Source organism: Mytilus galloprovincialis, chromosome 10 (genome assembly GCF_965363235.1).
Source record: "Mytilus galloprovincialis chromosome 10, xbMytGall1.hap1.1, whole genome shotgun sequence".
NCBI lineage: Eukaryota > Metazoa > Mollusca > Bivalvia > Mytilida > Mytilidae > Mytilus > Mytilus galloprovincialis.
In genome coordinates, this window is record NC_134847.1 from 10,080,468 (window position 1) to 10,106,136 (window position 25,669).

General features: G+C 31.5%; 1 protein-coding gene across 3 annotated transcripts in view; it reads left to right on the forward strand.

Moving 5' to 3' along the window:
• The window catches only part of LOC143049800 (intersectin-1-like), a 73,114-nt gene that overhangs the window by 4,847 nt on the left and 42,598 nt on the right, over positions 1-25,669 (forward strand). For all 3 annotated transcript variants that reach the window (XM_076223539.1, XM_076223538.1, XM_076223540.1), the window contains exons 5-24: positions 159-343; positions 1,229-1,330; positions 1,792-1,885; positions 2,471-2,571; positions 5,799-5,862; positions 6,721-6,932; positions 7,937-8,050; positions 9,917-10,067; positions 13,098-13,209; positions 13,933-14,082; positions 14,469-14,609; positions 15,295-15,382; positions 16,013-16,152; positions 16,528-16,637; positions 17,161-17,192; positions 17,915-18,145; positions 18,424-18,527; positions 19,652-19,779; positions 22,619-22,700; positions 23,377-23,523. In XM_076223539.1, coding sequence (XP_076079654.1) covers positions 159-343; positions 1,229-1,330; positions 1,792-1,885; positions 2,471-2,571; positions 5,799-5,862; positions 6,721-6,932; positions 7,937-8,050; positions 9,917-10,067; positions 13,098-13,209; positions 13,933-14,082; positions 14,469-14,609; positions 15,295-15,382; positions 16,013-16,152; positions 16,528-16,637; positions 17,161-17,192; positions 17,915-18,145; positions 18,424-18,527; positions 19,652-19,779; positions 22,619-22,700; positions 23,377-23,523 — 2,488 coding nt within the window. The remainder of the gene's footprint in view (positions 1-158; positions 344-1,228; positions 1,331-1,791; positions 1,886-2,470; positions 2,572-5,798; positions 5,863-6,720; positions 6,933-7,936; positions 8,051-9,916; positions 10,068-13,097; positions 13,210-13,932; positions 14,083-14,468; positions 14,610-15,294; positions 15,383-16,012; positions 16,153-16,527; positions 16,638-17,160; positions 17,193-17,914; positions 18,146-18,423; positions 18,528-19,651; positions 19,780-22,618; positions 22,701-23,376; positions 23,524-25,669) is intronic.

Consider the following 25,669-nt stretch of genomic DNA (forward strand, 5'->3'; position numbering starts at 1 on the left):
GAAACAACAATAGATAACAACACATTGTAGTGTCAGACTTTGGTAGATATACAAAATCGAATATCCATGAAAATACAATTGTTCTCCATTCACAAAAATTGCTGCCCACGAAAATAAATGAAACCACATAATAGTAAATGTATTAATTTGATTTTCAGGACCCTGGCTGACATGAACAATGATGGAAAGATGGACAAGAAAGAGTTTTCTATAGCCATGCATCTTATCAAGAAAAAGTTACAAGGATTTGAGCTCCCAAAAGCATTGCCACAAAGTCTGAAGGCTGATCCCTCACCAATGTCAGCTAGTATGGCTGCTCCTATGGGGATGAGTATGGTTACAGGTAAGTGCTTGTGTTAGTTCCACTTAGTCTTTAAGTTTACCCATTACCCAAAGGTTGGAGTTTATGGGCCAGGTTTGAAAAACTTAAAAACAAAAAGGTTTTGAGAAGAGATTTGGGGGAAATCTCATACAGCTCAATGATATTTTATACCAATTTTATAAACCAGTTTTCAAAAAGTAAAATGATTTAAAGTTAAAAAAATAATGTCTTATTTCAACAAGGTACCAAATACATGTACCATGCATACCCGTAGCCTCGGGGGGTTCGGACGACCCCCCCCCCCCCCCCCCCCCTTGAAATCAAATAAGCACTGTTAAAGTCAACGTTTTGTTCAAATTGTGACTGTTAAAGTCGAGTTCATGAGTCCAACGAACAACCCCCCCCCCCCCCTTGGAAATTCCTGGCTACTGGCCTGAACCCGTAGCCAGGGGGGTTTCGGGGGCTTCAGACTACCCCCCCCCCCTTGAAATCAAATAAGCACTGTTGAAGTCAACGTTTTGTTCAAATTGTGACTGTTAAAGTCGAGTTCATGAGTCCAACGAACCCCCCCTTGGAAATTCCTGGCTACGGGCCTGCCATGTATAAATTTGTACATGTACAAGTAAAGAAAAAAAAAGAGAAAAAAGAAAAAATACAAAACTTAAAAGAAAATTCAAAATGGAAAGTCTGGTATCAAATGGCAAAATTAAAAGCTCAAAAACATGAAACGAATTAAAAACAACTGTCATATTTCTGACTTGGAAAGGATGCAATTATTGCTTATCAGGTAGAAGTGCTGAGATTGGACACAAGTTTAAAAAATACGTTTAATTATTGGTATTATTATTAATATAAGTTGACATTTTACAAAATGTTCTATTACATTTATAATTTGTTATTTGTTAGGAATGCCAATGATGAGTGGTTTAGCACCAACCAACATGGTGGCAAGTTCCATGACGATGCCGATTATGTCCAATGGTGTAAATCCACAGATGGGCCACATGGGTAAGTTTTAACGGAAAAATTTTCTCAAACAATATTCAACGGAAGTAGATATTCATAAATTAGACCATTAGTTTTTTCGTTGAATTATTTTACGTTTGTCATTTCGGGGGCCTTTTATATCTGACTTTGCTGTATGGGCTTTGTTCATTTTTGAAGGTTTATAACCTATAGTTGTAATATTCTGTGTCATTTAGTCTCTTGTGGAGAGTTGTCTCATTGGCAATCATACCGCATCTTCTTTTTACAATTATTGACCCTTCCTTAAAAGTGAGCAGTCGTGAATATTCATGCATGATTGTCTCTGCAGAATATATATACAAATCTCTCTAAAGGCACTTCATCAACCGAAGTTCAATGAAGATATCCTTCATGTATTTGCCTCCTTAAATGATCATCTGATTATTTTTAGATAATGAAGATAATATGACAAGTTATATACATGTATATGTAATTTGTTTTAGGTGCTCAAACCATGGGTATGCAAGTTGGATTTGATGGAAAACCAAGGACAGGTTCATTTGGTTCAACTCAGGTGGCCCAAGTATCTCAACCAGGGTAAGCTATATATTTTTTCAACAGTGCAAATAATAGTCTTTTCTTTTTAGATTTACCCATCTAATTGAAGACATATATGATTGATGATCAGAAAATGATAAAATATAATTTGCCAGTAAATCATGAAATTAGTATTCCCTCCCTTTTTGTTGAATTTAATTTTCTAATAGCTGTTTTGTAGGAATTTAGTATGAATACATACATTCCTAGCCTACATGTAAAATTGAGAATGGAAATGGAGAATGTGTCAAAGAGACTACAACCTGACCAAAGAGCAGATAACAACCTGAGGCCACCAATGGGTCTTCAACATAGCAAAAAAATCCTGCACCTGTGCTTCAAAAGGCCCCTACAAAAATGTATACTAGTACAGTTCAGTCATACTTAATTCTGAAATATGTAAAAGAAACTAAAATTAATATGTACATGTTATTTGATTTCAAAAGATGTGATGTAATTACTTAAGTACAAAAAAACCCACAAATTTTAGAATAGTTATTGGAACCATGAGATCATGTAGGCATTTTTTTCAATCAAAGTTAACATTAACAAATGCTGTAATCAGATATTTTCTTTATATTTCAGTGGTCCACCAGCTGTAGGGTTTGCTATTCCACATAATTCCAAGCTGAGACATACACAGACATTTAATACTAATGATAGACATAAACGTGGACATTTAACAGGTAAGACATGCACAGACATTTAATACCAATGATAGACATAAACGTGGACATTTAACAGGTAAGACATGCACAGACATTTAATACTAATGATAGACATAAACGAGGACATTTAACAGGTAAGACATACACAGACATTTAATACTAATGATAGACATAAACGTGGACATTTAACAGGTAAGACATACACAGACATTTAATACCAATGATAGACATAAACGTGGACATTTAACAGGTAAGACATACACAGACATTTAATACTAATGATAGACATAAACGAGGACATTTAACAGGTAAGACATACACAGACATTTAATACCAATGATAGACATAAACGTGGACATTTAACAGGTAAGACATACACAGACATTTAATACTAATGATAGACATAAACGTGGACATTTAACAGGTAAGACATACACAGACATTTAATACTAATGATAGACATAAACGTGGACATTTAACAGGTAAGACATGCACAGACATTTAATACCAATGATAGACATAAACGTGGACATTTAACAGGTAAGACATACACAGACATTTAATACCAATGATAGACATAAACGTGGACATTTAACAGGTAAGACATACACAGACATTTAATACTAATGATAGACATAAACGTGGACATTTAACAGGTAAGACATACACAGACATTTAATACCAATGATAGACATAAACGTGGACATTTAACAGGTAAGACATACACAGACATTTAATACCAATGATAGACATAAACGTGGACATTTAACAGGTAAGACATACACAGACATTTAATACCAATGATAGACATAAACGTGGACATTTAACAGGTAAGACATGCACAGACATTTAATACCAATGATAGACATAAACGTGGACATTTAACAGGTAAGACATACACAGACATTTAATACCAATGATAGACATAAACGTGGACATTTAACAGGTAAGACATACACAGACATTTAATACCAATGATAGACATAAACGTGGACATTTAACAGGTAAGACATACACAGACATTTAATACTAATGATAGACATAAACGTGGACATTTAACAGGTAAGACATGCACAGACATTTAATACCAATGATAGACATAAACGTGGACATTTAACAGGTAAGACATGCACAGACATTTAATACCAATGATAGACATAAACGTGGACATTTAACAGGTAAGACATACACAGACATTTAATACCAATGATAGACATAAACGTGGACATTTAACAGGTAAGACATACACAGACATTTAATACCAATGATAGACATAAACGTGGACATTTAACAGGTAAGGCATGCACAGACATTTAATACCAATGATAGACATAAACGTGGACATTTAACAGGTAAGACATACACAGACATTTAATACCAATGATAGACATAAACGAGGACATTTAACAGGTAAGACATGCACAGACATTTAATACCAATGATAGACATAAACGAGGACATTTAACAGGTAAGACATGCACAGACATTTAATACCAATGATAGACATAAACGAGGACATTTAACAGGTAAGACATGCACAGACATTTAATACCAATGATAGACATAAACGTGGACATTTAACAGGTAAGACATACACAGACATTTAATACCAATGATAGACATAAACGTGGACATTTAACAGGTAAGACATACACAGACATTTAATACTAATGATAGACATAAACGAGGACATTTAACAGGTAAGACATGCACAGACATTTAATACCAATGATAGACATAAACGTGGACATTTAACAGGTAAGACATACACAGACATTTAATACCAATGATAGACATAAACGTGGACATTTAACAGGTAAGACATGCACAGACATTTAATACTAATGATAGACATAAACGAGGACATTTAACAGGTAAGACATGCACAGACATTTAATACCAATGATAGACATAAACGAGGACATTTAACAGGTAAGACATGCACAGACATTTAATACCAATGATAGACATAAACGTGGACATTTAACAGGTAAGACATACACAGACATTTAATACTAATGATAGACATAAACGTGGACATTTAACAGGTAAGACATACACAGACATTTAATACTAATGATAGACATAAACGAGGACATTTAACAGGTAAGACATACACAGACATTTAATACTAATGATAGACATAAACGTGGACATTTAACAGGTAAGACATACACAGACATTTAATACTAATGATAGACATAAACGTGGACATTTAACAGGTAAGACATACACAGACATTTAATACCAATGATAGACATAAACGAGGACATTTAACAGGTAAGACATACACAGACATTTAATACCAATGATAGACATAAACGTGGACATTTAACAGGTAAGACATACACAGACATTTAATACTAATGATAGACATAAACGTGGACATTTAACAGGTAAGACATACACAGACATTTAATACTAATGATAGACATAAACGTGGACATTTAACAGGTAAGACATACACAGACATTTAATACTAATGATAGACATAAACGTGGACATTTAACAGGTAAGACATACACAGACATTTAATACCAATGATAGACATAAACGAGGACATTTAACAGGTAAGACATGCACAGACATTTAATAGAAATGATAGACATAAACGTGGACATTTAACAGGTATTTAATTAATTAACTATTAGATGCCAAAGAATCAGTCAAAAGAAATACTGATTTATTTATTTTTTAAGTTATTACCCAACACTTTAACTAAAATTAATTTGGCTCGTTTAATTTTCATAAAATTTTGTCAAAGTATTTACTTTGACCCTTTAACAAAAATATAAAATTTTCAAAAACTTTGAACAAACCGTTTTGTCAGAAAAATTACACTGGTTATACAGCAGTTTGACAAACACCAATTTTGATCATTGAGAAGCTTGATATTCATTTTACAACACAATGTAATTAAAACGTTTAGCTGACTTTACAGAGTTATCTCCCTGTAGTGTTAGGTACCACCTTAAGGTGACAAGTGCTATATATTTCCTTGCAAGACGTCCCACCCCAAAAGGAAGTGAAAATGTTGCTCTCCTATGAAATAATTCCCAAATTCTGATCATAAAATTCAGTAAAAATTCTGTCTTTTTGCTTTGTGAAAATCACAAGAGAAAATTTTAGGTTGCCTAACATCAGAGTTAGTTAAAGAGGTGGCATAAAACAAAACAAAATTTTGTTAACAAATAACTGAAATTATTACTTAAAGGGGAAATAACTCTGTGTTTATATTTTTTCAGGTGTAGAAGCCAGAGCATTGTTGGTACAGACAGGATTACCACAGCCAATATTGGCTCAAATATGGTAAGTTAACTCCCCATATGTTTATCAGATTCTATTTGTAGATCTACTAGTTCAGTAGTGTAATCATTTTGCTAAAGGTAGTAGTAGAAAATGATTTCCCTATCAATAATTAATAATGTAAATAACAAATAAGTTGTGAGGAAAAAAAGATAATATAAAAAAAAAACAATTAGCACAGATATAAATATGCACATCATTATACCCACTATAAGAGTTTTGATATGAAATCACAAATGTTGTGTATAGTAATGACAGTCCTAGATCCCCATGTAAAGTGCTACCTAATCCCAATTTGTTTTCTTTTGTTGCTTTTTATGCCCCACCTACGATAGTAGAGGTGTATTATGTTTTCTGGTCTGTGGCTCTGTTCGTCCGTCTGTGGTTCCGTTCGTCCGTCCCGGTTAAAGTTTTTGGTCAAGGTAGTTTTTGATGAAGCTGAAGTCCAATCAACTTAAAACTTAGTACACTTGTTGCATATGAGATGATCTTTCTAATTTTTAAGCCAAATTAGACTTTTGACCCCAATTTCACGGTCCACTGAACATAGAAAATGAAAGTGGGAGTTTCAGGTTAAAGTTTTTGGTCAAGGAGCTGAAGTCCAATCAACTTGAAACTTAGTACACTTGTTGCTTATGATATGATCTTTCTAATTTTAATGCCAAATTAGATAATTACCCAATTTCACGGTCCATGGAACATGGAAAAGGATAGTGTGAGTGGGGCATCCGTGTACTTTGGACACATTCTTGTTGTTATAGCATTAGATTTATAGATGGTAAAGGTTTAAGATTTTCTACCCATATAAAGAAGTTCATCACTTTCACCATTTTGTAGTAATTATCAAATTATTCTTTTCAGGAATTTGGCTGATTATGATAAAGATGGAAAGCTAAGTTGTGAAGAGTTTTGTATAGCTTTACATTTGGCTGATTTAGTCAAAGCTGGTGTATCTTTACCACCGAAACTTCCACCAGAACTTTACCCAGCTCAAGTCAGAGCAGGAAGTATGACTGGTACTGCACAGAGAACAGGAAGCTTTACTGGTACCCCACCACCTCATCAACCAGCTGGTATGGTTTTAAATAAAAATCCTACTGCATTTTTAAATGACTGTTAAAAATAATATTTCAAAGCAAATGAGGATTTGCAGTGATTTTAAATTAAATGCTATATGATAATGTAAAAAATATTTATCTTTATTTTGAAAGGATGATCTCAATTATTACTAACACTTTTCTCTCTTGAGGCCTTCACACTCTACTTACTATATATTACATAAAAATTTACGTCACTAAGATACAAAACAACATTTAAACAGTATTATATAAAGGCAACAGTAGTATACCGCTGTTCAAAACTCATAAATCTGGACAAAAAACAAAATCGGGGTAACAAACTAAAACTGAGGGAAACGCATTAAATATTAGAGGAGAACAAGAGACAACATTAAAATGTAACACACACAGCAATGGACTAAGCATTAGACAAAATCCGAAGAGAATAACCAATATAACATCAAAACCAAATATCTGAATTTGGGATAGAAAAGTACCGTGAAATGTCTTATAGTAATGTGAATTCACACTCAAATATAGGAGAAAACAAACGACACAACGGAAACACAACGTAAAAATGTTACACACACAGAAACAAACTATGATATAACAATGGCCATTTTCCTGACTTGGTACAGGACATTTTTAAAGGAAAAAATGGTGGGTTGAACCTGGTTTTGTGGCATGCCAAACCTCGCACTTTGATGGCATTGTTAAATATAACATTAAAATGACAACATAATAATACAGGACTACAATACAAATAAATAGGAGAACGTATTAGGCAAAGAAACACATGAATAATAGATAACAAAAGGCATCAGGTTATAACTGGAATTACAACAGTTTTTTATCCATCAACTGATTTTCATGATGATGGTTCAAGCATATTTATTCATCATCATTACAAATATTTTGTTATACAAGAATATACTAAAGTAAACAAATCTGGAACATGCTGTACTTAGCTTATGTTAATCTATTTCCTTGATGTTGACAAATTTCGAACTATATTTTAGCTCCACAAAAGTCTGATGCTTTTGGTGATTTGTTAGGAGGAATGGGAATACCCCCACCCGTAATGCCACAGCCCAATGTTCCTGTAGAGAATGTGGTGGAGGACCTACAACCAGGTAAGCGTGGAATATTTAATGAGTGCCATCTATTTAAATATCTATTATGACAAGTGTAGTTAATCAATGAAAAATTATAGTCCTTCTCTTTATGATTTTGATGTAGAATCCTTAATCTAAGGACTGTATTACTTCGTATCAAGCAGTGATTTTGATTTATCCATTTAACATTAAAAAGAATTTAAATTGAAAAACTTTTGATAATCAAAAGAGACATGATCTTTGAAGCTATTTATAATAGGGAGTTGTCAAACAGAACCATTGGTATCTTTAATTTATGTGTATGAAAATAAGGAAATATGGTATGATTGCCAATAAGACAAATATCCACCCACCATACCCTAAAGGACGAGGATGCTTATTATGTGTAGCTGTCATGTGATCTAAAATTCTAACAAATGGTGATGACTGACTTATTATCAATATTCACACATAATCATGCATAAACCACTTATGTTTCTTTTATTATTGCCTCATACCTGTTATTCTAATTTCAGATGAATTTGATGGTATTGTTTTGTCCTTCCCTAAAATGCACTCACTTTTGTTTGTACATTGAATAAAAAAAAAAGGATAAAAACATTTGCCTTTGAAATTGAATATTTGGTTCTCAGACAAGAATGGAAAACAATTGTTTGAAACAAAATCGAATTATTTAAAGATTTTAAACTAAAATTGTGAAATCTTCTGAACTTGTTTTGACTTTCGTTGACACAATTAAACTCTAGATGATGTCACCTGATTCCAATAGGGGTGACATCATGTTTGTTTTTTGGCTTGAATGAGAAATATACAAATATTTAGATTTAAAAACACAAAAAAACATTTAAATGATAAAAAATTTTATTTACATGTGTCTTAATTTAAAAAAAATAGGTATTTTAAGACTGCCTAACAGAGGCCTAACCTATTGACAATTTCTTTTTACATTTCAAATGAGAATCTAAAAAAAAACACTTGAATATAAATGTATAAGTGTTCATGAATATTGTTGTACAAGCACTTTGTTATTGTCCCAGAAGTTGACCCCAACAGAATACAAATGAAATATTTTATGCACTTATTAACCTTATAGTTTCACTAGTCACTATTGTCATAACATCAACAGTGTCAATACTAATGCACTAGATGTACATTTTGATAAACACTGTTTCATCAATGATGCTTGAGACTGAAACGCTTGAAAATAATTGAGAGATATTTCACTGTACTGATATAATAAATGATTGTCCTTGTGGAAAAATTTGTCATGGCATGAAATAATTTGTTTTTTTCTAAAGTTCTGTTATAATAGATGACCAGATATTGGAAGGTTGTATTTTTCATAGATTTCATTAACAAAATCACAAATATAAGTTTTAATTATATTGAAATTAATATCTGAAACCACAAATTTCATCTTGTTGTGAGTTGAATTGTCAGGAAGGTCAATTTTAAAATTTAGAAACTATGATACAAAAATCTTTTAAATAAAATTCCTTTCTTTGATTATTTGAAATTCTTATAAATGTTTGTTCAAGTGCCTTCTAATTTATTTTACGTTCATCATTAACAATAAAATCAATTCGGAAATATTCATTTTGTTTGGTAAGAGTTGGAAAATATCACTGTTATGCAAACATTTACATTGTTAAATTCAGAGCCATTGACAAAATATATTTAATGTAAATTGGAGCAATACAACAAATTTTTAAAGCAAATTAAACATGATTGTTAAACATTATAAACACTTTAAATAAAATATCTATAAAATAAAACTTTCAGTCTTTAAGATTGGTTTGAAAGGATATAATGAAAAAACTTGGTTGTATATTTTCATGATTTTATAGAGTTTAATTTAAGTTGATGTTTTTTTTTTTTTTATAGTAACCTTTGAAGATAAAAGGAAATTAAACTTTGACAAGGGTCAGGCTGAGTTAGAACGTAGAAGGCAGATGTTACAAGATCAAATGAGAGCAGAAAATAATGCTCGATTAGAGAAGGAAAGACAAGAGCAGGAAAAAAGAGAACGAATCAGGTTTGTTTTATGAGCAATACTAGAAATAGATAGAATAAAAAAATAGGAGGGGGGATGGTTGATTATTTATGAGGTAATGACTGCATCTGGTTTCTAATAAGTTAATGTTTTTATACGACCGCAAAATTTGAAAAATTTTTCGTCGTATATTGCTATCACGTTGGCGTCGTCGTCGTCGTCGTCCAAATACTTTTAGTTTTTGCACTCTAACTTAAGTAAAACTGAATAGAAATCTATGAAATTTTAAGACAAGGTTTATGACCACAAAAGGAAGGTTGGGATTGATTTTGGGAGTTTTGGTCCCAACATTTTAGGAATTAGGGGCCAAAAAGGGCCCAAATAAGCATTTTCTTGGTTTTCGCACTATAACTTTAGTTTAAGTTAATAGAAATCTATGAAATTTTGACACAAAGTTTATGACCACAAAAGAAAGGTTAGGATTGATTTTGGGAGTTTTGGTTCCAACAGTTTAGGAATTAGGGGCCAAAAAAGGGCCCAAATAAGCATTATTCTTGGTTTTCGCACAATAACTTTAGTTTAAGTAAATAGAAATCAATGAAATTTAAACACAATGTTTATGACCACAAAAGGAAGGTTGGTATTGATTTTGGGAGTTGAGGTCCGAACAGTTTAGGAATTAGGGGCCAAAAAGGGACCCAAATAGCATTTTTCTTGGTTTTCGCACCATAACTTTAGTATAAGTAAATAGAAATGTATGAAATTTAAACACAAGGTTTATGACCATAAAAGGAAGATTTTGGGAGTTTTGGTCCCAACAGTTTAGGAATAAAGGGCCCAAAGGGTCCAAAATTAAACTTTGTTTGATTTCATCAAAAATTGAATAATTGGGGTTCTTTGATATGCCGAATCTAACTGTGTATGTAGATTCTTAATTTTTGGTCCCGTTTTCAAATTGGTCTACATTAAGGTCCAAAGGGTCCAAAATTAAACTTAGTTTGATTTTAACAAATATTGAATCCTTGGGGTTCTTTGATATGCTGAATCTAAAAATGTACTTAGATTTTTGATTATTGGCCCAGTTTTCAAGTTGGTCCAAATCGGGGTCCAAAATTAAACTTTGTTTGATTTCATCAAAAATTGAATAATTGGGGTTCTTTGATAGCCAAATCTAACTGTGTATGTAGATTCTTAATTGTTGGTCCCGTTTTAAAATTGGTCTACATTAAAGTCCAAAGGGTCCAAAATTAAACTAAGTTTGATTTTAACAAAAATTGAATTCTTGGGCCTCTTTGATATGCTGAATCTAAACATGTACTTAGATTTTTGATTATGGGCCCAGTTTTCAAGTTGGTCCAAATCAGGATCCAAAATTATTATATTAAGTATTGTGCAATAGCAAGAAATTTTCAATTGCACAGTATTCAGCAATAGCAAGAAATCTTCAATTGCACAGTATTGTGCAATAGCAAGAAATCTTCAATTGCACAGTATTGTACAATAGCAAATATTTTCAATTGCACAGTATTGCACAATAGCAAGAAATATCTAATTGCACAATATTGTGCAATAGCAAGAAATTCCAATTGGATTTCAATTGGAGTTATCTTTCTTTGTCCAGAATAGTAGTTGAATCAACTTAAATCATTGTTTTATACAATATACAATGTATATTTACTTTTACTACCAACTGATAGATTAAAACAATCTTTACCATTCAGTAATAACAAGCACTTTTTTTACATTTTAATATTTTATGATGTATTTAAATGAGTAGTTATTGTTGCAAACTTCATTAGAAATTTGAATTGAGATCAGTTTCGAAATAAGGGAAAGGGGGATGTGAAAAAAAAATTGGGGGGTCAATTTTTTTCATTTCAGATTTCATAAATAAAAAGAAAATTTCTTCAAACATTTTTTTGAGAGGATTAATATTCAACAGCATAGTGAATTGCTCAAAGGCAAAATTTTTTGTTTAAGTTCATAAGACCACATTCATTCTGTGTCAGAAACCTATGCTGTGTCAACTATTTAATCACAATCCAAATTTAGAGCTGAATCCAGCATGAATGTTGTGTCCATACTTGCCCCAACCGTTCAGGGTTCAACCTCTGCGGTCGTATAATGCTGCGCCCTGCGAAGCAACTGGTTTAAAATAAGCTAGGATATTTAAGGTAATGTTTTATCATTGTTATTTTGGGTTGTTGTCTGTTATATTTGTTAACCTTTATCTTTACAGCCTTGTAAAAGATATCTGTCCTTTATAAAAATTTAATAGAGAGATCGGATATAATCAGATAACTAAACTCTTAAATCGATAACAAACTAACAATGTTGGGAATATGTGAATTAAGGAATAAAACGTTGCATGTTCTAATAATGTAATCGATCTATATATGCCCAAGTATACAAGTGATACGTCACAAAGTCTTGACGTTACAATATAAGACATACGTGACGTTCCCGCGTTGTGTTCGAGCTGTATTTACAACAAACAATGCTTTGGCAAAAAAAAAAAAAAGGATAAACAAAACAAAAACAGCCTATAAAACACAACATATAAAAAACTAAGGATTGATCAACACAAACCCTACCAAAATCTCAGGTGACCTTAGGTTCTCGGATAGGGTAACCAGATTCTTCTCCACATGTGACCTTAGGTTCTCAAATAGGGTAACCAGATTCTTCTCCACATGTGACCTTAGGTTCTCAGATAGGGTAACCAGATTCTTCTCCACATGTGACCTTAGGTTCTCAGATAGGGTAACCAGATTCTTCTCCACATGTGACCTTAGGTTCTCAGATAGGGTAACCAGATTCTTCTCCACATGTGACACTCATATAATGTATTGTTAGATTGTTGTTACACTGGTGTATTACCACCCTTTTATAATGCTTGGAGATTTAAAAAGTCTTCAAATATTTATTTTTAGAAAAGTCTGCTTTTATCAATAACATATTTTATGTTTGTAAATTTCTTTTGTTCTCTCCTGGCACTCATACTGCCACCATAAAGAACAAGTGGCCAGTAGTGTGGAAAGTGCTGATCCATTCTTTCCTGATATTTTTCAGGCAAGAACAAGAAAGAAAGAGATTAATGGAACTAGAAAGACAGTTGGAAAAACAAAGGTCAATAGAAAGAGAGAAAGAACAACAAAGACAGAAAATGTTAGAACAAAAAGAGGTACAAATGTTACACTTATTTTCCGAAAATGATTGTAATAATCATCAAAATTATAATTTACCAAAATTTCTTTGAAATGTAAGAAAAACAAATGTAGCTACAAATTTAGTTAAATATTCAAACTCAAAATTATCATACACCCACTCTATAAATGAGGACAAAATTCTGATCAGCTTGTCCATCATTTATTCCTCTGTTTGTCTATTTTTCCTCAGAAACTTTAATAGAATGACTTTATTTTTGGTTAACAGCTTGACAGTGATAAGTTGTATTTAAGGTGGTTCCAAACACCTGGACTAAAATTAATTTGGTTCGTTTAATTTTCACTTAAAATTTACTTTCACCCTTTGACAAAAATATAAAGACTTCAAAAATATTTAACTACACACTTTCTCCGAAAATTTTTATTGGATATATAGCAGTTTGACCAACACTAATTTTGATCATTGAGAAGCTTGATATTTCCTTACCAATACAATGCGATTAAAACGTTGAGCTGATTTTTACAGAGTTATCTCCCTGTAGTGTTATGCTCCACCTTAAGGACTTGTCAGATACCATCTTCATGTTCGTCAATACTTTATGGGTTATAATTAGCACTACATGCATTCTTGGTGCCCTTCAGCTGTTATCTGATTTATTATGTTATCTGCTCTTTGGTAGTGTTGTTGTCTCTTTGACAGTTTCCCCATTTCAATTCTCAAATTTATTGTTTGTTTTCAGGCTGCCAGAAGAGAATCAGACAGACAAAGACAGGTGGAATGGGAAAGACAGAGGAAAGAACAACTGTTAGCAGAGAAAGCAAGAGAATATGAACAACTTGGGGTAGCAAAGACAAAATCCAGCAATCTAAAATGTGAATTAGATTCATTGGTAAGTTAGTGCTATAACTAGTGTTTTGTGGTATTTACAGTAAAATTCTCAAAATAAGACAAATAGGGAGTGTACAGATGTGAAAAAAAAACCATCAATGACACCTTTAATGTACCTTACAATTGGTTATGATACTTACAGTGATTTACATTAATAACTGAGCAAAAATTTCGACAATAATTAATCTAAACACATTTTTTGCTTTTTTCTTGACAGTTGAAATTGAAATATGATACTTTGAATTTTGATGAAGATTTTGGGAAAAATATTGCTATTTTTCTTTAATGAAATACCACCTATCTCATGACAGTATAAAATCACTATTTAAGGACATTGTATAATGCTTTATATAGATGTTGATATTTTATTTACCTTTTTTCTATTAGCGTGAGAAAAAGAAAGACATAGGACAAAAGATTGGCCAAGTGAGAAATGGTGTGACTGATTTTACCTCCAGTATAGAGAGCATGAGAATAACAAGAGACAATAAAAATGCTGAAATAGAAAGATTACAAAATGAAATTATGGTAATTTGTTGATTAAATCATTGATTTAAAAACAGATAAAAATATTTACAATTTATTGATAAGCAAGAAAAATTTTAATCATTCAGAAGATATTTTCAGTCTTTAACTGAAGTTCTAATGATTTCTAACTTGATTAGGTTAAAAATATGAAGATGTGGAATGATTGCCGAGGAGACAACTATCCACTAAAGTTTAAATGAAGTTGATGTAAGCAATTATAGGCAGTGGATGACCTTCAACTATTAGAAAATCTCATATGGTATAATTGGCTATAAAAGGCCCTGACATGAAAAATATGAAACAATTCAATAGATAAAACTAACAGCATTATTTATGTTTAATTAAAAATCAGAAGATAATATGAATTACAATTGGGAAAGTCCTTTGAAAAAGCTGTTCAGTGATGATTTAAGAACTAGTATCTATTCATATTTCTTGACTTTCTGCTGCTTTTAATTGTAAATCTTTAAATATGAGCTGTTATTAATTGTATCTTAACCAATTTGTATAATTGATGGTAAAATTCTCCAAAAACTGTTTTGATAATTTGTAAAACAGTCAAATGTATTTTTCAAAGCTATTGAATTTGATTTAAATCTTCTATAGTCTGTGTCAAGAAACTATTTTTTTAAATCTTTTGTGTCTACTAGTCAAAATGAAGAGAAAGTATTGTTATATTTTGCAGACCTTAGATCAGAAATTTGCCAAATTAAAACAAGACCAAGAGTTCTTGAATGTGAAAGTACAAACAACCATTCAAAGTAATCCTATGGGTAAGTCTTATAGCTTATGCTCTTGAGTGTGTAAAAAGAGTAATAACAAGTTCGTTTGCTAGAACAATTTTATCTTAGCAACATAGAACAATCAATTTACCAAGTTGCGAAATATATCATAATTACAGCATAGTTATTTCTTTTGCGAACTGAAAAATTTGGTAAAATATCATTTAATTGTTACTACTTGTGTTTACTATTCATTGCGAGTCATCACTTACCAATAGAATCATTGGTACCAGTGATGATGAAGGGATAACTGAAAGAAAATATATTTGACCAGTTTTTTGACAAGTTTTTATCTGTATTACAATAGATGACATATCAAATTATCAATGTAGTCATAAATGCAGAAATTACACATTGGACTTATTTTTTAACCATAGGTAAATATGTTTAACACTAGAGCTGTGTGTCAAATCCTTAGTTGAAAAATGGTTAGACACATGTTTTTTATAAACTAAGAGACTTTTACAGAAATAGCCAGTTTACATGATTCAAGGGAAATTGTTCTGGCGAAATTACAAAAGAAGCAAAATTAAAGAACTCATTCATTTTAGAAAGACATTGCAGCAATTTCGATGATGTGTCTTATTTACATATTTAATAATTATCTTGTTATATTTTCAGCTGAAACTTACAGAACTGTATTACACAGTGTTGAACAAAAGAAAACAACAATACAGAAACTGAAGAAAGAACTAGAAACAATAGAGAGAGATACGGAGTCTAGACTACTGGAAATAGATAATACAAATACGGAATTAAAGGTATGTCAAGAAACTTATATTTAGGAATTTATGTTAAGTCATGGGCTTGGAGAGTATGTAAACAATCTTTTTAGTTAAAATTTGTGTTTAAAAATTAAAACAACTGAGTTACCATTGAACCAAATTTGATATGCACTTGTTTTCTATTTTTTTACATCCCCCTCTTAGCCTCCCCCTCCTTATTTTTGACTTTTTCAACTAATTTTTGTCATCATGGAATTATATTACACAAAGGTTAATATATGTGCCATTAGATGTTGAAAACAACTGCAATCATACAAAATTAAACTTAATATTCTAATACATTTTGGAAAAAGTATTTACAGTTGTACATGAATTTGCATTACTTAAAAATAAATTGTTTGATTATTTAAGGTTCTAAAGATCAAGTTGGAAGATATACAGAAGGAACTATCTAAAGCTGATAGACAGAGACAAGATATGAGTAATAAGATATTTGCTGAGACACAGATTCAGAAAAAGAGGTAAGAAACAAGGCATGAAAAATTGAATTAACACACAGGAACCGAGGGATATTAAATAACCATAACAAAAAATGTAAAAATGCTTGAAAAAGAAAAAAATGATATCCAACAGGTAATGACATAGTCAAATAAAAGATTTCCATTTAAACTGGTGATAGACTAGGCTGTTTTGAATTTGCATTGAGAAATTGTCAAGTGGGGATTATGTAGTGCAGTTTCAGAATTAATTTACACCGAGGACCTCAGAGATGGCTCTCATCTCAATGATGTCTTGTTATTACACCAAATGCTTTCTTTTCTTTCACAAAATTCACTTTCATAAAAAAACAAAGGTTGAGGGGATTAAATGCATCGTTTGTTTATTCATTGTAAAGTTACATTTTTACTGAAGCTTATAATAGAACAAGAGTGATATGAAATAAATGTCCTTTCCCATAACATTTATCTGTCAAAACAGAACTAATCTTTAATATTACTAAGCTACCTTCAGATTTTCTGATAAATCTATTAATTTTTTTATCAGGGAAGAAGAAGAACAACAGAAAAGGAAGGAAGGTAATAATAATGTGGCAATTCATAAACATTTCAGATTTCTCTTTAGATAAAGGAATTGAATGAGATACAAAGAGATGTTTTGTGTGCTTCCAGAATTTGTTGTATTTGGGAGGAGGTTTTGAAGGCACCCTCCAATGCATTTATTTCTAGAACCATGGATATGTGGAGTTCACCCTAAGTGATGAACTGTTACTTATACTTGGTATTAAGATTTTAATAATCATTAGATTAAATTTATTGGGAAATAATTCTTTATTTTATAATCTTATAGAGCCTCTGTAATATCTTCAAAAGAATTCACATTGTAATAGAAATTCTGAATTTCACTATTAGTTAGAACTGGATATTTTTGTTGTCATGACATTTTCATATGAAATGAGAAAAAGCTAAAGACAATGCATTCCGTATATAGAAGTAGTCTAAAATGAAATGGCAGATACAACCACCATCATCAAATATAATCTTTATGGCAGATGTGGCTTTGTTTAAGGAATCTTATAATAATATTTTCCAATAATATTTAATTAACTTATTTAAGAAAAAAAAATATTATGGGGAAAGAATCTAAAGGCACTTTATATAATAAAACTTGGTTAACAAGATTTTGATGAATTTTAATTTTTTGAAAGTTTGTGTTGGGTTTTGAAAATAGTGCCTTGGCCCTTCCTACATTTTTTCCAGGAATACATACACTTTATAACCATATTTTATTTATTATTTAGAAGCAAAAAGAATTACAAAATTAGCTGAGGCTGCCTCCAAACCAGAGAAGCCTGCCCAACCTGCTGGAACCAACCAGTCATCCATAAGCGGTGCTTGGACAGCTGATTTCTGCAATAACCAAACTACTGCCCAGTCAGGAGATAAATGGTCAGCTGCATTCAGTGAAGCCAGTATATCTAGTGCTGGATCAAATGATTTATGGGGGAATGCATTCTCTAGTCAAAAACCAGGTAAATGCTCTTATCTTAGGTCACATGATAAAAAGGGAAGATTTCTCCCTAGTCAAAATTTATTGAAATGGTTAAATGAGAGCAGAACAAGAGAAAAACATAATCAATTTTGAAGTCAAAGCACTGAAAACAAAAAAATAATAACAGTTATTACTTGGGTAGAAAAACACTAGTATTTCAAATGATTGAAGTCAGGCTTTGATCAAATCTTGTTTATCATTATTTGTAGACTGATTGAAGTCAGGCTTTGATCAAATCTTGTTTATCATTATTTGTAGACACTGCCAAAGATACTAAGCCGAGGACAAAGGCCAAAGCCCTGTACCAGTTTGATGCTAGAAATCATGATGAACTCACCCTTATACCTGGTGATATTATCTTGGTAAGAAATATTATACTTTTTTAAAGATATTATTTTTTTAACTTCAACTACTATGAAAAAAAAAAAAATTGGGGTTGATGAAGACCAATTTTAACAATTTAGGCCTCATAGAAAACATTGTTAACATAAACATCAAATGTAAATGACTATTCTGGTAAGAAGTAGTAGTTTTATTTTTAGACATGGTTTATAGGTCATAAGTGTTTATATATAAAAAATAAGGAGATGGGGTATGATTGCCAGTGGGACAACTATCTACCAAAGTTAAAATGAAGTGGATGTAAGTAATTATAGGCAACCCTTTGGCTTTCAGCAATGGGAAAAACCCATACTATATACTGTGGATTCATTTTCGGCAATCCACAAAAATTAATATCCACGAAAATAAATGAATCCACAGTAGTCAGCTATTCAAAAAACTGACACGAAAAATATAAAACAATTCAATTTAGAAAAGTAACAGCCTATTTACTTAAGGGAGTTCGCTTCTCAGTTTCAAAGTAATTAACTTTTCAAAACACTTGTTTATATGGATAGGGGATTATTAAAGGAATCCAAAGAGCAAAAAGATATATAGGTCACCGTGCTTGTTTTCGAGATATTAGCCATTGAAATTTTTGGCGGGAAAATATTCCCTCTTGACTTTTCATAGCTTTATCATTGACAAGTTGAAGTTCTCAAAAACTATTAACACTTTTACAAATTGCTTATCATTATACATGTAAAAGATTAACAAAAAGAAAAATGGGGTCACCGGGCAAATTTTTTCAAGGCATTCAAATGGATAAAACCAGAGGATTCCGAAAAAATCTGACAAAAATTCTAAAACATGACAAGTCAGCTTCCTAAATTAATAACAAAACAATTTACACAAAAAATTGACAGACATGATGTCCATTTCGTGTATTCAAAATTACTTAAATACAGTAAGAAGGGTTTGGGGAGACTTCAAATTAACTCCCTACTCTGATAAGTCCATTTTTTTTTCTTTTTGAAAAACCTAAACATAGAAAAATAAAGAATTATTTTGTTCATTTTAAAATAGTATTTAAAGTAAACCCTAGGAATTACAATACTATCAGAGTATTTATTCCAAATTAACACCATGTTTATTTTGATTGCAGTTATTAGCAGACCAGACTGGAGCAGAACCAGGTTGGTTAGGTGGAGAGAAAGATGGTAAAACTGGCTGGTTCCCCGAGGCTTACATTGAACACATAGATTCTAGTCAACCAGTCACAGACTCATTTAGGTCAGCTTAAAAAAACCAGATTGATGATTTGTTACTGTAAACGCAGAAATATTGCGATGTTTTTATTATTGAATGTGAAAAATGCGACTGGGTTACAATCACAATAATTTAAATTCGCATTTAATAAAAAATGATATGATATAAACAGGATTTTTCTAAATATTGCAAAAATTAAAATCATTTCTGGTTCAAACTGACAAAATCGCAATAAAAAAATGCACGCAATAATTTTGAATTTACAGTCAGCTTATGAAGAAAATCTATTAGTCCACCAGTAAAAGATTTGTTTTGGAAATCACTAGCAAAAAAGTTGGTGATTCACTGAGATACTTTAGAAAACTTCTTGTCAACCACACAAAGATCAATTTACTATCTTAATCACATACAGAAAGGGTTAGTTTTTAGTTGAGCTAAATTTGAAATGTTTTAACCATCAAGCCATAGATTTATATATTATTTAATCAATTAAAAAAAGGGTTTTGATTAAGTGGGCTTATTTAGAAATCTTCTAATCAACACATAGTTATATATTCATTTACGCATAGACAATGGATTGTTTCCTAAAGCTAGGAGAAAATGTAAACCTATTAGTAGTGACAGATTTATTAAAGTAATAATAAAATATTGGTAAATTGTCCGATTCTGTTTTCTGTTTCATTTTTATACGACCGCAAAAATTTTAATTTTTTGGTCGTATATTGCTATCACGTTGGCGTCTTCGTCGTCGTCGTCCGAATACTTTTAGTTTTCGCACTCTAACTTTAGTAAAAGTGAATAGAAATCAATGAAATTTTAACACAAGGTTTATGACCACAAAAGGAAGGTTGGGATTGATTTTGGGAGTTTTGGTCCCAACATTTTAGGAATTAGGGGCCAAAAAGGGCCCAAATAAGCATTTTCTTGGTTTTCGCACTATAACTTTAGTTTAAGGGGGTAGACCTTGGTTCAGGGAGATAACTCTTTAAATCATCAGTACGTTTGTAAAAGTCAAGTTCATCAATGTATTTTAAGCATTTACCTGAAACAGATTGAAAATAATCTATGTAACATAGAAGCTTAGAATATATTTAAAAAAATGGTTGACACAAACGTACTGATGATTTTAAGAGTTATTTCCCTTAACCTAGGTCTACCTCCTTAAGTGAATAGAAATCTATGAAATTTTGACACAAGGTTTATGACCACAAAAGGAAGGTTGGGATTGATTTTGGGAGTTTTGGTTCCAACAGTTTAGGAATAAGGGGCCCAAAGGGTCCAAAATTGAACTTTGTGTGATTTCATCAAAAATTGAATAATTGGGGTTCTTTGATATGCCGAATCTAACTATGTATGTAGATTCTTGATTTTTGGTCCCGTTTTCAAATTGGTCTACATTAAGGTCCAAAGGGTCCAAAATTAAACTTAGTTTGATTTTAACAAAAATTGAATCCTTGGGGTTCTTTGATATGCTGAATTTAAAAATGTACTTAGATTTTTAATTATTGGCCTAGTTTTCAAGTTGGTCCAAATGGGGGTCCAAAATTAAACTTTGTTTGATTTCATCAAAAATTGAATAAATGGGTTCTTTGATATGCCAAATCTAACTGTGTATGTAGATTCTTAATTTTTGGTCCAGTTTTCAAATTGGTCTACATTAAGGTCCAAAGGGTCCAAAATTAAACTAAGTTTGATTTTAACAAAAATTAAATTCTTGGGCTTATTTGATATGCTTTATCTAAATATGTACTTTGATTTTTAATTATGGGCCCAGTTTTCAAGTTGGTCCAAATCAGGATTCCATATCAAGTATTGTGCAATAGCAAGAAATTTTCAATTGCACAGTATTGCACAATAGCAAGAAATATCTAATTGCACAATATTGTGCAATAGCAATTAATTTTCAATTGGAGTTATCTTTCTTTGTATAGAATAGTAGTTGATAATATATGTTGGAAATTTGCCAGACATGACTATGATGTCATTTTCTATTTTTATTTGCCAATAACTTTATGTAAATAACTTCATTGGAAATTTGCCAATATAAAATGTTGCTGATGAAGCTTTTTTTCCTTATCTTATCTAAAATGTTTTTAGATAATGTATGTTGGACATTTGCCAGACATGACTATGATGTCATTTTCTATTTTTATTTGCCAATAAATTTATGTAAATAACTTCTTTGGAAATTTGCCAATATAAAATGTTGCTGATGAAGTTTTTTTTATTGTTTTATACAATAAACAATGTATATTCACTTTTACTACCAACCAATCTTTACCATTCAGTGATAACAAGCACTTTATTTTACATTTTAATATTTTATGATGTATTTAAAAGAGTAGTTATTGTTGCAAACTCCATTAGAAATTTGAATTGATATCAGTTTTGGAAAAAGGGAAACGGGGATGTGAAAAAAAAGGGGGGGGGGGTTTAAATTTTTCTCATTACAGATTTCATAAATAAAAAGAAAATTTCTTCAAACATTTTTTTGAGAGGATTAATATTCAACAGCATAGTGAATTGCTCAAAGGCAAAAAAAACACTTTTAAGTTCATTAGACCACATTCATTCTGTGTCAGAAACCTATGCTGTGTCAACTATTTAATTTTAGATTTAAAAAGTTTGAAGAAATCTTTAATTGATTTGTAAAATCTTGACATTTGTTTTGTGTAAAAAAAAAACCATGTAATGTCAAAAATTTGATCACAATCCAAATTCAGAGCTGTATCACGCTTGAATGTTTTGTCCATACTTGCCCCAACTGTTCAGGGTTCGACCTCTGCGGTCGTATAAAGCTGCGCCCTGCGGAGCACCTGGTTATACCAAATTCTAATATTTAAAGAATTATTGATATTTTTAGTGGTGCTGTCGATACTGAGGAAGAATATTCAACACCCCAGTCTGTACGTGAAGTCAGAATTACCTCCCCTACACCTGGACAGGTAAGATCAAACTTCATTAGCCAAATTCATATAAAGCGGATAAAACATCTCTTTTCCTTTTTACAATTGTCCCGAAAAGAAAACTGTTGATATGACAAAAAATGTTCAAAAGCAAGAAAATTCTCTGACTGTAAACTTTATCCTTTACTTCAATAGAAATAATTGTTTTGGAGTGGATACTCTTTAATTGTTTTGCAACGCATGTCTTTGAAACATTATTTTATGTCGAAACTTTTTTCTTTTAAAGATGGCTACAAAAAGAAAAATTTTGCTATGAAAAAATATTCAAAAGCAAGAATTATCTCTTTCTTTAGTCTTTATCCTTCACCTATTCGGGAAGTATTCAATAAGTTTATTAAAGATTGATCCCAGGTTTTCAGAAGGCAATAGTTACGATTTCAAGATTTATATTTACCAAATCTTTTAAAAATGTTTATTATAATTGATTGTTTATTAATTACGAAAGAGCAAACTGAATTTGTTTTTGTTAGAATGAAAGAAATCATTCAAAGTAAAATATGTTTATGTATGTTGGTGAAAAAATTTTTATTAGTTAAAAAATTAAACTGGAGAAAAAGGTGGCAAAAACCCAGGGAAAAAACCTGCAGACAGACGTTACTTAAAATAAACATGACCTTACTTAAATGCAGAAAGAATGATAGACTTGTTATTTTAGGGAGAGAAAGCCCCTGATGGATTACAGGCACAAGCTTTGTATCCATGGAAAGCTAAAAAAGACAATCATTTGACCTTCAACAAAGGAGATGTCATTGTGGTCAAAGAACAACAAGATATGTGGTGGTCAGGGGAACTTCATGGACAGGTAATTGATTACAAATATATTTTGCAATGAGTTTATATTTTGAAGTTAGAACATCTTGCTCAGAGAAATTTAATGAATTTGAAGTTTTTATGGCTTTGATTATTGTAAAGTGCTCATTTGAATGACATACATGTGTTTTATATTTCAATGCAAAAGCAGCTAATAAGCTTTCAAAGAGATGGTAAAAAACTATTTTAAAGCAAAGGAGTAGGCTCTGTTTGATCCCTTTTTAGCCCAAAATATAGCAGTGTTCTCCCCAGGATTTTTGGATAGCACCAGGGTAACGCGTGACGAAATGAATTTTACAGTATTTTGTGTCGCTTTGCGTCGCTTATTTTTTTTCTTGTTACTTTTTGTCATTACCTGTTTGCCTTTGTTTTGTTTACTGTGGAACTGTGTTGTAGGACTTTGGGTCAGAAAATTATTGGTAGAAAAAGTAAATTAATAAACAGTTTGTATACTTTAATATCTTTGAAGAATAAATAAAAGAAAGCACAATTAGTCTTTAAGCTAAAGTCACTTCTTATATTTTGATCAAGCCATTTTGTCCGGATAATTGTAGTTACACTACACATTCCCCATAACAATGAACTTTGAACAAGATTTTTGATACAGAACCTTCAGTAAATTAAAAACTATTTTCCATAGTTTAGATCTCATTCTTTTACACAACAACAAATTTGTTTTTATGATTAATACTTCGTTACAGACATGGAGAGTACTTTAAAAGAGTTTTCTATTCACAAGGTTCATCCCTAGCTTTAGTCCTGCATGGGAATGTATTAGAGTTGTGGCAGTAGGCTTTTTAGACCTGTTACAGTCAAATATTATTAACATTGTATAAATTACCAATTTATTATAATATGTCTGTGCATCAATAATGGTATGATTCTCAAAAATAATTTGCAAAACATTTTTGTTGGTATGTTCTAAGAATGTTTTCATCCTTAATGTAACATTCTAATATAATTTTGCATTCAATTTGTACTTTATTTTTATTTGCAATGAGAAATTATATGTGAGGAGCATTTATTTGTAATTAGCAAAATCAGGGGAAGTAACTCCACAATTAATTCCTAAAAGGCAAATTATTTTGACTTGAGACCAAATGTCTGCTTGTCCCTCACAAGTCTGTTATTTAAATTATGATCTCTTAATTAATTAAAACACAAAAGAATCATGTACATCGATTAAATCCAATCATCAAGGTTAACCTCAACAGGTAAATCGATCACGTGGTGTAAACAATCATCTTGTCAATACTGGATTAAACTGGTTAGAACTGGTCAATTTTGATGTAAAGTTGAAGTCATCTGAAACTTTACCGATTTTAATACGATTTTTTTACCGAAAACTTTAGCACCACGGAAAAAAATTATACATCGCGGCAAGAACGATACCACCGCGGCAGAAAATTATACATCGCGGGCCCGTGGTCCTTTAAGGGCCTGGGGAGAACACTGTATAGAATTTTCTACAAATTTGTTGTAATGTACACTTTTAGATATTTATTTGAAAGTAGAATACTTTTTTGTCGAGCCTGCAACTTTAATTGCAGAAAGCTTGACATAGGGATAGTGTGACGGCAGCGGTGGCTTTAGCTTACTTTTTAAAAGCTTTATATTTTAGAAACTGGAAGACATGGATTCTTTATACTTTGTATACAGATGCCTCATGTTACGAAGTTTCTGTCAGTCACATGTCCAATGTCCTTGAACCCATTTTCATGGCTCAGTGACTACTTGAAAAAAAAGTTAAGATTTTTTGTAATGTTCAATTCTCTCTTATTATAAGTAATAGGATAACTATATTTGATATGTGCGTACCTTGCAAGGTCCTCATGCCCTTCAGACAATTTTCACTTGACCTCGACCTCATTTCATGGATCAGTGAACAAGGTTAAGTTTTGGTGGTCTCAAGTCCATATCTGAGATTCTATAAAGCAATAGGTCTTGTATATTCAGTGTATGGAAGGACTGTCAGGTGTATATGTCCAACTGGCAGGTGTCATCTGACCTTGACCTCATTTTCATGGTTCAGTGGAAATAGTTAAGTTTTTGTGTTTTGGTCTGTTTTTCTCATACTGTATGTAATATGTCTACTATATTTGATGTATGGAATGATTGTAAGGTGTACATGTCTAGCT